The sequence below is a fragment of the Tubulanus polymorphus genome, chromosome 1, assembly GCF_964204645.1.
Source record: "Tubulanus polymorphus chromosome 1, tnTubPoly1.2, whole genome shotgun sequence".
NCBI classification, from domain to species: Eukaryota; Metazoa; Nemertea; class Palaeonemertea; order Tubulaniformes; family Tubulanidae; genus Tubulanus; species Tubulanus polymorphus.
Genome location: NC_134025.1, coordinates 12,244,463 through 12,256,545, shown reverse-complemented (window position 1 = coordinate 12,256,545; position 12,083 = coordinate 12,244,463). Strand labels below are relative to the sequence as shown.

The following is a 12,083-nucleotide window of genomic DNA, read 5'->3' as shown; positions in this document are numbered from 1 at the left end:
ATTCTGTTTTCAATCTTATTTTTACCTGTTAGGATTCTCTCGGGACTTGTTGTGAGATAACATCGTATACTTGCCAATGTGCAATGGATAACGCGTATGAATTCTGAAGCCAGCTCTCTTCAATCTAAAGGAAAATACATATGTTTTTTTTCAATAACTTAACCAACACAACAGGATGAAATCTATCGGAAGAAAGACCAAATTCGTGTAAATTTGCTCTTTCTTTCTCTAGCACATTCTAAATCTGTGATCTGTAATATACCGGAAAGAAGACGGGTAATGTTGCGAGATGCATATGAGCGTAAAAAATTGAAATCATCAAACAAACGCAATTAAGTGTTTACCGTAGAGCCATGTCATCGTCTTCTGCTCCCCAGTTCCAGTACACATTCGAATACCCATTCATACGGATGAACTGTTCCGGTTTTATTGCGCAAACCCCGCCGAAGATATCTTTATAAAGAGGTCTACAAAGTCGAAAACGAAATTAAAATAGCTAGGCAAAACTGTCAATTATGGCTCCGAGGAATGATTCTCTTACGATAAAACTAACTAGGCGGATAATATACTGATCGTATACCTAAACTTAAAAATATCTATTAACACCGACAAATGCCTCGGGTTATCGAAACATGTGTACAAATTTCGGTCGTCCAAGGGAAGCAAGTCAACATCGTGGAAGATAAAGCAAGTGAAATTATACACTCTTCTCGCCTCTATAAATCCTATATTCATTAACATTCCTTTGTTATACGGTAAAGTGTCATTCTAAAAATAATATACATGTATATCATTACATTTATAGATGTATACAGACTTCATACGCACATCAAACAAAGGAGAAAATTACCTGTTGTTCAATGACAAATATTCTATAATCTATAGGTTGCCTGAGTAGGAATGGATGCATGTGGTTTAGAAACGTCCTCAGATTTAATTCGCGATTTCGGTACGGCACAATGATGGCTACTCGATGATCTGCAACGCAATCATTAGGCCGACCGTGACCGTCGGGTTGTAGCAGGCTTGAAAAACGCTTTTCGAGTTCTGGAAAACTGGGATGCTCAACAGACCATCGGATGGGTCCACCTTTTCAAATATATTATCATGTATTCAATCGATGCATATTGAATGATAACCATTAAGTTATATAGTAGATTCTATGTGTTTAGTTGAGCATTGACCGTGACCTGATATAGCTGCGAAGTTTCTTAAAACTTTGCCCAGTATATTCCCGTTGACCGGTATCAAATTAGAGATAGCAAATTAACCAAATACGTACCTGGACGTGGCGTGCTAAGAACACATTGACTTTTTGACTCTTTTTCAAATGGTCTTACAAACTTCTTGGATGGCTGAAAAGGTGTCTTGGTCACAGAAAATAAAGCTGTTAACAAACTGCCGTGACTGTTTCTTCTTTCTGAGATAATAAATGCGCGTTTTACCGATAAAACGTACATGAATATGTATAATGCATACCAAATCGAAAGAATCATTAGTACAAAAATTGCCGCGCGTAAACACTTCATCATGACTTCCAATCACCAACTAAAACAAAATCAAAAATATGCAACAGATGCGTATGAAATCTGTGGAAGCTATTGATTTTTCTTGAAATAATTTAATCGATATATCGCGTCGATTAATATCGCGGTATCACTCCGCAAGTCCATTTTCGTCGACTCGTATGTCGCTACTTGACAAATGTCTTTAGCGACCCGGCTACGTTGTCGACATTGGAAAGTCGATTGGTCTAAGCATCGTGATGTGACCTTGGAGTAATCATTTTAAATGATTACTCCAAGATGTGACTAAAACCCTTTCCCCGTACTTACGTACGTCTCAAATAGAAATTGAAATCCAATATTTCATAAAATTCCACAGTAATGAATGATTCTGTTGGCCAACACCCAACTATCCAGATACTACTTATCTTAGTTTAGTTGACATTACCAAAAGAGGTCAAAATCTTCTACCCGTATGATGAATTGATATAAATGGGCCGAAAGAAAAAACCAGAGCTTGGGAGAGTATGGAAAGTCTCTCGAAGTTCAGAACAAGCACTATGGTGGAGAACTTTATAAGCTGAAAAGAAAAAAAGATGTTGCAAGATTAAAACGCTATATTCTAAACGCTAGCCAGTAGACCAATGGAACTTGTCCACTTGCCCAGTGGTTATAGAGCTTGATGTTGTATTTTGAGTGACTCTTAAAGTGAAGACAGCCAGCAAGAACTTACTTCAATCGAAGATGAAAAACGAGTAATTGAAAATCATGCACACTTTGAATACACGATCGATTCGAAACGTCTGCAAAGACATCACTTCGAGCATTTGATTTTTGTTTTATTTTTCCAAAAAGACATAACGACGATAGACTAGATATCGATGATTGTCAAGCCACAATTAATACACCATAGATCAATACAACATAGGCAACCTATTTTCTAAATCATAAAATACTATATGAATACGGAGGCGTCCTGGTGTATACGAGAAAAAATTATATTTGATTTGTGAACTTGGAAAAAAATCGTTAATGCATTTCTAGACGAGTAATACATGTAAATTGCTTGAAACTAAGAAATCAGAATAAATATATCCGATCTTAATTAAGTTTAAAACGCACACACGGCTGACTATATACGTTAAGTGTAACGATGGTCTCTAGAGTCTGAAACGTCGTGTCTTTTGGTTTTAAATCTTTGAATAATAAACTTTGCTTTTGACCTTAGAAATTATGTATATAGTGTGGGTTTTAAACTTATGATCTGTTCTCCGCGTCAAAGTGTAGTTATTCTACCATGTCCGATCTTGTACGGGTAGAATATTTTTAACTGATCGCTTTATTACATTTCTACAAATGAATACATTTCTAAGCATGGAAATCTGCCGTCCAGGGCCATCAAAAGAAGTTTGAAAAATACTATCGACTTCTCATTCGAAAAAGTCAAACAAAAGATTTTTCAATTCGTAAAAAAGATATTAATCTTTTTGTACCCAAGATCGTATATTTAGAATAAATTCTTTTTTTTACAATTCGCCATATACTCTTCATTCGTTGCGGTAGTTGACAGCAGATGATGTCGGTGCAGATTCTATGAGATTATAGTCTGTTGTGCGTTCGTCGGTTGTTTCAATTCGACAGTGATAAACGAATATAGTGAAGTGTTCGTCGTTCGAAGAACTGTGTATAATCCGACGATATTCGTCAGCCCATCGTCGACAAATCTCGCTTTAGCTGTTTTAAGTAACTTGAATCTAGAAAACGAAATGGATTTAGATTCGAACCCATGAAAAGATACCAAAATACGACACGGAGTGCTCTGCAAACTACTTTCGGTTTATGAGGGTCACAAATGTATATATGGGCGACAATCCCCGCCAAAAAGACTGACGCGAAGTAATAAAGCCGCGATAAAGACAAATCCGCGAAGACGTTTCCGCTTTATCTTTTGATTACCCTTTGGTTTGCTTCTCTTAATTCTATTTTAGCGTGTAACTGTTTCTACGTTAATTTTCCTTTAGTTTGTATGATCTCTGGTTACTTGAATAAGTCTCTTTGTCTCTGGAATGTATCTATATATATATATATATATATATATATATATATATATATATATATATATATATATATATATATATATATATATATATATATATATATATATATATATATATATATATATATATATATATATATATATATATATATATATATATATATATATATATATATATATATATATATATATATATATATATATATATATATATATATATATATATATATATATATATATATATATATATATATATATATATATATATATATATATATATATATATATATATATATATATATATTAGGATATAGTCGAAACGTTGAATAAACTATACTAGCATCAGTTACATTTTCGGACTGTTTTTTTTTTCATTATTATTGTGGGATTTTCTACACAAAACAACGCTCTACCTGTTAAAAGACGAACTATTTCAGGGTTTCCCAAATATCTAAGAAGATCGCGCATAATTTATACATCTACGGACATTTCGGCGCATGACTTCGCGGTGCGAAAATGTCTATACGGCGTGGAATTGTCTTTTTCGCTACGTGAAACAAAACATTTTCTTTTTGGCAGGGATTGTCGCCCATATGTACTAAGTGAAAACAATTACTTATCTATTATAGATACGTTGTAATAGTTCAATAATGTATAATTTATATTATTTTCTTACCTTTCAGGGTTCTTTTGAGCGTTTTTATGATGGGATAACATAGTATACCTGGCGATGTACAACGGATAACGCGTTATTGTGAGGCCAGCGCTCTTCGATCTGAATCAAATGATACAATATTTCTTCAATAACCCTACAAACATAACTGGGCGTAGTTTAAGAGGAACGCTTAACTTTCGAACAGTCGAGTGACACCATAGCCACTTGATGGAATGCTTGACAATCGGAAAATTTCAATATGTACCTTGAAACATTAAGTTGTGTAAGTTACAATTATGCAAACGATTGTGGTTATCCCCATTCCATGTGAGGAGATATGTGGCCTATGCCAGGGCTAGCAATCATCAAATGTCAAATTCGTTTTAATAATTGACTGTTGCATGATACGTACTTGACTGATCCAAAAACCCTTCCAAAAATATACCCATCATTCAATGCAAAATATCGAATCATTCAGAAACTAGAGGTCTCAGAATTCGGGGGAAAACGACGTTTTCCCCCTTCTTTTGCAATATAATTATCGATGGAAGCGTCTTAAATATAACCCTGGAAAATTTGTAATACGTGAATCCATTGACGCGTCTCCAAAATAACCGGGTGAGAGACAAGAAGTAATAAACTGCGCCTCAGGGCCATAACTTCTCCCTGTATCTTACTGGACATATACATTCACCATTAGATTTTATTAGGTCAATAAAGTGCATCTGCGCCATACGGAAATGTTTCCCGATGCAATGATGCACGATGCGTGTCAGTTGGTGGAAGCCAGAACCAGTGTTTCAAAATAAGAATGTATAGGGATTCTATTCATATGGAATCACGCAAACGATAATTCATTTACCGTAGAGCCAAGTCATCATCTTCACCTCCCCAGCCCCAGTACGCATTCGGAAAGCCGTTCATCTGGGTAAATTGTTGTGGTTTTATTGCACAAACACCACCGAAAATATCACTATATGGAAGTCTAAAACGATGAAAACAGAAGAGAAATATTAATATTTTTCTAGCGGAACGCAGTGAAAGATCTAAACTTTTCCTCCTGCAATAACTCCTCTTAGAAATACTAGAAATACTTAATATACATACTTGAAATTAAAAATATCTATTGCCACCGACAAATGCCTAGGGTTGTCGGAACACGTGTACAAATTTCGGTCGTCCAAGGGAAGCAAGTCAACATCATGGAAGATGAAGCAAGTGAAATTATACATTCTTCTTGCCTCAGTGAATCCTATATTCATTAACATTCCTCGATTAAACGATAAAGTACCATTCTGAAAAAGGTTTAAATCAAGCATTTATTGATTGGTGCTTGCTTGAGAACACTCATCTTCCGTATAGTAACACCAAAAGTCACAAACATTCACCTGTTCAATGACAAATATTCTATAATCTATAGGTTGCCTGAGTAGGAATGGATGCATGTGGTTTAGAAACGTTCTCAGATTTAATTCGCGATTTCTGTACGGCACAATGATGGCTACTCGATGATCGGCAACGCAATGATTAGGCCGACCGTGACCGTCGGGTTGTAGCAGATTTGAAAAACGCTTCTTGAGTTCTTGAATACTGGGGTGTTCTAGAGACCATTGCACAGGTCCACCTTTTTAAAGGAATAAGTAAATAAACATATGTAGAGCCTATGAAATTGGTTGCGATAAACAATAATTTGATTAGTTTGATGCACATCATTTTAGTTTTTCTTTAATTAATGTCTAATGGAGTAATAACGATTGATAAAGAAACATACCGGATTTTGGATATAGCGTATTCAGATAACATCTCTGGTGGTTATCAAGTGATCGTGTACCAAACTGCTCGGTTGGTTGAAATGGTAACTTGATCGCCTGATGATGACTGTTTCTTTTCAACGTAATATGCGCTTTCCAATGGGAAATACGTTTTACCGGTGAGCTGTACACGGATATGTATAAAGTATACCAGATCGAAAGAATCGTGAGTCCGATAATTGCCGCGCATAGAATTGTTTTCATGATTATTTGAATTAAGCATTTGAATGACATAGAGGAAGAACTATCAAATAAATGCAACGTATGCTAAACAACATCTGCGGTAAACAAAACGCCAGCTTTAAACAATTGTGCGCATCCCCCTCATAATTTTGACTTTGTACGACAATTGTTGACAAGATTACCACTCGAAAACGTTGGTTCTTCGGCTTGCCCACATACATTTTCGATGAACCCTTCCGAAAACATTCCCTGAAAAAACAATAATTTGCAAATTCAAAATACCAAAGATTGTCATCGATATCATTTTTATATATACCGGTTCATTAAGAAAGACGTGGAAAAGGCACGAAAAATTTCCAAAAGCCTACAAGTCGAGGATTTTGTGAAACCGCACTCAATAACTGACGAATCAATTCCACTTTTTATCCACTTTTCCCTATCTTATTCATTTACACAACACCGAAACACTGAAACTCAACAATAGCATAAACTAGCTTTTTCCTGCGGCTGTTTTTCAGCTACGTGAAAATGCCTCGAGCAACAACAAGCACGCATGCGCATGGTCCCCCGGTCAACCTAATTTCAATACCAGCGGCACGTGTTTTTACGAGCGTTTCCAAGCTGCTGGACAAAAAAAGCTATTGCATGCAATGGCTGGAAATTGCCGCTGGTAGCTGGAAACCGCTCCCGCAGTTTGACCGTTTTCACGAGCGTTTTTCAGAGCTGGAAGCTGCTGCGGCAAACATTTTCCAGCCAGCAATTTCCAGCTACCGCGTTTTCCAGCTCGGGGCCACGAGCGGTTTCCTGCAGCAGCTGGAAAAAGCTAGCTGGAAACCTGGGCCAAGCTCCACAGTTGTGAGTTAGAGTTAACTCTGAGTTAAGGCTGGTTTTCACGAGCGGTTTCCTGCGGCAGCTGGAAAAAGCTAGCTGGAACCCGCTCGTGAAAACCAGGCTTTAGTTCATTTTCAATAAGTTAACTCAGAGTTAAATTTCAACTCGGAACTGTGGAACTGGACCCAGGTTTCTATTTACGACTCACAAGCCTTTTAAACCGATTTCACAAACAGGAACGCAGAATAACTTGGAATGCAATGTCTTTGCAACATCTGGGACTTAACTCTCGATTAATATACTCTCATCAATAATTTTGTTATGTGAAAATTTGCCAGTACCTAAAAGTTAATTTCAGTGGGTGCTGAAATCAACTTTTGTTTTCTGCGGGAGCTGCAAATAGCTTTAAGTTTTTTTCAGGACTAAAAAGTTCTTATCAGACCTAGATGCTGAAATCAACATACGCCGTCAAAACAACTTTTTTCAAACAAATCAAGACGGATATAACAAGAACAGTTACGATACTGATATAAAGCGAGTAACAATTAATGAGATATTTCGAAAAATCATCAATCAACTTATGACAAACATGTTTCCTTTTCGTTTTCTCAATAGTATGGCGTCCATTTTGTTCTGCACTGGCAGACATCGCCCTGCCGATGCAACGCAGCGGACATAGGACTGCATGGTGACCGTTAAGTAGCAACCTGTCCACCGAATTATGTATCTGTAAAATCTTTTTTTTATCTTAAAATAGGAATTGACCCTGCTATTTATTATTTTGGTCCTTACAAACCCGGGAGCAAAACAGGGGGTTTGATTTTGAAATCGGAAATCGAAATACAGAATATAGTTGGGTGATCGGTGGTCGAGTTTACAGAATTTTTTGTTTGATTCGAAGTACATAATTGGGAAATTCGGCTCCGGTACATTGAAGCAATCTTCCAACAAGTCTAACCCGGTAAGCGACTGATTGGAGTCTTCACCGAAATAGTTTAGGTAGATCAATGAAAGAGGTGCGGCCACGGTTTGTGCGTTAGCTTCGTTGGGTGGCAATCAAACCTCGGCAATCCATCGTCGCTTGCCGAGGTTGGATTCGAAGCTGGTTGGATCGACACTCGCATAAAGGAAATATGGAATAAGTCATACAGTCGTTTTTATTACTTAAAACCCCTGTTGGTCACTGATATTTGAGTTTTCTGGGTTAAAGAAGATCTGTATATCGAGAGTCCAGATTAATATCGTAATGGCAATATTCATTCTGTCAAATGTAATACCGAGCTTCCGGAATAAGTATCATTTCCAAAATACTTTAGAGAAGATATTTATGGGCATGAATTCATATCTACCCGGTTATGTCAAAATGTGTTTGTCGCATGAACGCTAAACAACTGATAGCAGATATCATTGTCGTAAGCCGTTAAATTTTTGTGTTTCCAATGGTTTCAAAGTATGCATTTCTATCTTTATAGAACCTTACAGCTCCGGCCTTGTTTTGAGAAACCTTGCAGTAATTATGTATATGATTAACTTGACAAGATGATTACTCCAAGAAAATATCGGGCTGGTGCGGACTGTTTGGACGATTGTTTCGCTGTCGGCAGGTGGTGGGTTTTGTAAGGGACACCAAATCAAACAAAATCTACCCATCAAATTAAGAACAGGGTCAATCCCAGAGATCAATATGTCAATCCCTTTTTTTATTTCCTATATTTGCCTGAAAAAGTCAATCAATCCCCTTTTGAAATTTCTGGCGTCAGGCTTGACACGTGGTATGACATCAATGGTTGGACTTTTTTTCGCAAGTTTCTTTTTTGATTTCTGCTCCATTACTTATGACTGTGCACAAGATTCCTCGTCCATCCAAATTGTGGGTAAAATTTTCTGAGCCGTATCTACGTTCAGTTGACACAACTTTTCAACCTTCCAATCTTTGTTACTGGCCCAAAAGTTGATGCAACTACTCTCCAGAAGTTGTGTGTGTTCGCGTGTGTGGTTGGGTGGTGAGGTCTCTATTGAACTGACTAATTTTTCCTCAATTCCCTTCCCAGTATTCTACTCGGCAACACAATTTTTCGGCATGTGTGCAGGTGATTTTTCTAGCGCATTTTGCCTTTCGATGATAGTTGTAGGTGGGAAACTCCTGTGGCAATTGATGATTCCACTTATGGCAGGCGAGGATCCACCATGTAATTATACCCGGTCTTCCGTGTCTTCTGTACAGTTTTATTCTTATCTGTCTTATCTTTTAGTCTGATTCTGTATTTCTTGTACAGTTCAGTTAGACCTGAATATTAATCTTAAATAAACGAATTATTGAAAAATAGTTCAAATTATTGAGAATAAACCTTATTTCGATGTATATTTGGTGGGTCCTTGTGATAATGTGTTGATTCGGGTGCCTAAAAATTCAGTTCGAGTTCATCGAAAATGAACTAAATTTGATCTCGCGGACGGATCAATTTCGTCCAACGCAGAGTAACGATGGGTCATTGGTTATGGCATAAATAATTGTTATAAATAAAGCCCAGAATGCGAGTGAATCGGGATTCGAACGTGATGGTATCGAGATCGAACCGTGGCTGAGTGAAGCGATGCAATCTGGTTCGCCTGGGGAGGATGGGGAATCGGAGACAATCTGCCTCCACCGAGGCTTCTGCCTCTATCTACTGCATCTGTTTTCCAAATTCACATTCAAATGACTGACGCACTTAACCAAAAAGGAGAAACGAAAACTGAATTTAATGCCTTTTAAAATATTCTATCATTTAATTACAAGGGAAAATTACATAATAATAATAAATAAACAGTTCAGATAAAATACTTGATATTCGAATTAAAATTGAGAGCAGATTTATAGAGCCATGTTATTTGTTGTTCGTACCAGCTGCGGTTTAGCAGGGCCGTCGGAACACTTTTTTGCTTAACAAAAAATTTTTCAAAAGCACGCTGTACCACGTAGCAGCTCGTCGTTGTCTGTACTAGGTGGTTGACTCACGACTTCTCATGCTTCTGTGAATGAGACCGTGAAACGCATCTCCGGCCAAAACGCATCTCCGGCGATTGAATTTCCAAAATTTTTCTAGGGGAGGGCCCCCAGACCACCGTTCAGAAATAAGCCTCGCCACTGAAAAAATTCCTTCCGACGGCTCTGTTTAGAGGTAAAATGTCTGATTAAAGGCAGTAGAACTTCCACTGGCCGGGAAGATACGACATCCCCAACACAGTACAGCTAGATTCCGATAACACACCGACGCAATTCTAAAATTCTACTCCGGATTCAAAGTCCTGATATTATGGTGATTCATGATTTATCCTATCAAACAACTATTTATTCCAGCATTCGTTATACATCTCTTGCATCGGCTACGGCATCAGGTACCTTGATTTCCCAGCCATCCATATCTTTTTGTACGTACACTTGACAGCCTAGCCGTGACCTAAAACATACAATGTTAAGACAGCTTTTTAGCGAAGTGCCATATTTTGAAAATAAACTATATAAACAAATTCAATAACTAAAATCTAATTCAAACAACTAATTCAAACAAAAGCATTATGTGGGAGCCTCCATAAGGCATCTCAAAATTCCAATAGTTACTTCAATAAGAATAACTCGCAGAAGGGGGTGGGGTGGAGGCTTCCCGCGGATTCATCACGACTGCCGAACTATCGATATATTGCGGTGGAAGATAACATTGAATTGAATTGCGGTTTCAAGTATATATATATATATATATATATATATATATATATATATATATATATATATATATATATATATATATATATATATATATATATATATATATATATATATATATATATATATATATATTACAAGCAGTAGATTTAACCGTCTTTCTTTTAGATGCTGTTGGTATTTTAGATATATTTGATTTTGTTTATAAAGTCTATTAGAGTTTAATAGGTTTTCCACTTGTAATTTTTCTAATTTATTTTATTATGTCTTATCTTTGTCTGTGGTCTCTCATTAGAAAATCAATAGTTCCAACTTAGGCATGTGTCTAATCAAAGGGGGGATGGGGGTGCGGGGTTAAAACCAATTAGACAGTTATTCGCAATTGACGGAACTATTGAAATTTTGAGATGCTCCCTAAATACGTAATCAAGTTTTCCTATTGTTTTTTACGCATGCCATCCGGTGAAATAGCCGGCGCCACGGATAGAAGGTACTTCTGTTTATACGACAGGAATCTCACGCAGGACGCGCAATCAATAGACGAATTACAATTGTACTCACGTATCTTCTAAACCATACGCCAAATCCAACATATCCAATTCTTCATCGGAGGGTTTGTCGGAGATTTGGTTGTAATCCTCTTTTTTGAATATCAGGTGACATGTGGAGCAAGCCAGCGTACCTTCGCAAGCACCTGCAGAGCAATGAATTTACCCGATTAATAATCAGTCGGAATCCCAATGGAGATACATCTAAATATAGACAATGTGATGTCAGATTGAGCGATGATTACGCACACGCGTTCACAAATATTTAATACGTGCGTACGTACATACATACATAATTTCAGGAGCTTTCAAACGGATTTGGGGGCGTTTTTTGAGATTTATTGCATAATACATGGTTCCCACAGTTATATGAATTAAAAGTTCCCAAAATTTCCCAAGTATTTCATGGGTGATTTTTCAATTTTCCCAAATGGAAATGAACACATATCATCATGCTAGTCAACATTTTAGTGGGGGCTGGTTGATAAAGGTGATTTTCAAGGGATATCGCTGAAGATAGTTTCCCTTGGCAAATGCAATACGTGAAATGTAATGAATTTCCCAAATATTTCCCCGATTTGAGGAAAATTTTTCAAATTCCCAAATATTTCCAAACCTAAATTATTATTTCAAAATTCAAAAGTTTTTCCCAATTTCCCTGCTCTGTGGGAACCATGATAATAGTATCATCGTGATGTTGGGCAAAATTATACGGAATAAATCTAAGTTGCTGTTTGGGTTTCATATAGATATTCATACCACAAATTTCAGTGTATATGATTTGGTTACTA

General features: G+C 36.8%; 2 protein-coding genes across 4 annotated transcripts in view; both read right to left on the bottom strand.

Annotated features, from left to right (window-relative positions):
- Window positions 1–340: 340 nt before the first annotated feature.
- On the bottom strand, window positions 341–6,231 carry LOC141902709 (beta-1,4-N-acetylgalactosaminyltransferase bre-4-like). Its single transcript, XM_074790589.1, has 6 exons — window positions 5,988–6,231; window positions 5,605–5,840; window positions 5,324–5,511; window positions 5,079–5,201; window positions 4,238–4,336; window positions 341–467 (listed from the first exon to the last, which is right to left on the bottom strand). Exons 1-6 carry the CDS (start codon window positions 6,229–6,231, stop codon window positions 341–343), a joined length of 1,017 nt encoding a protein of 338 aa, XP_074646690.1.
- Window positions 6,232–9,792: 3,561 nt separating this feature from the next.
- LOC141898141 (adrenodoxin-like) overlaps window positions 9,793–12,083 on the bottom strand; it is a 48,856-nt gene continuing 46,565 nt past the window's right edge. For all 3 annotated transcript variants that reach the window (XM_074783979.1, XM_074783978.1, XM_074783980.1), the window contains 2 exons: window positions 11,306–11,438; window positions 9,793–10,481 (listed from right to left, as the gene is read on the bottom strand). In XM_074783979.1, coding sequence (XP_074640080.1) covers window positions 10,388–10,481; window positions 11,306–11,438 — 227 coding nt within the window. In that variant the 3' untranslated portion in view covers window positions 9,793–10,387. The remainder of the gene's footprint in view (window positions 10,482–11,305; window positions 11,439–12,083) is intronic.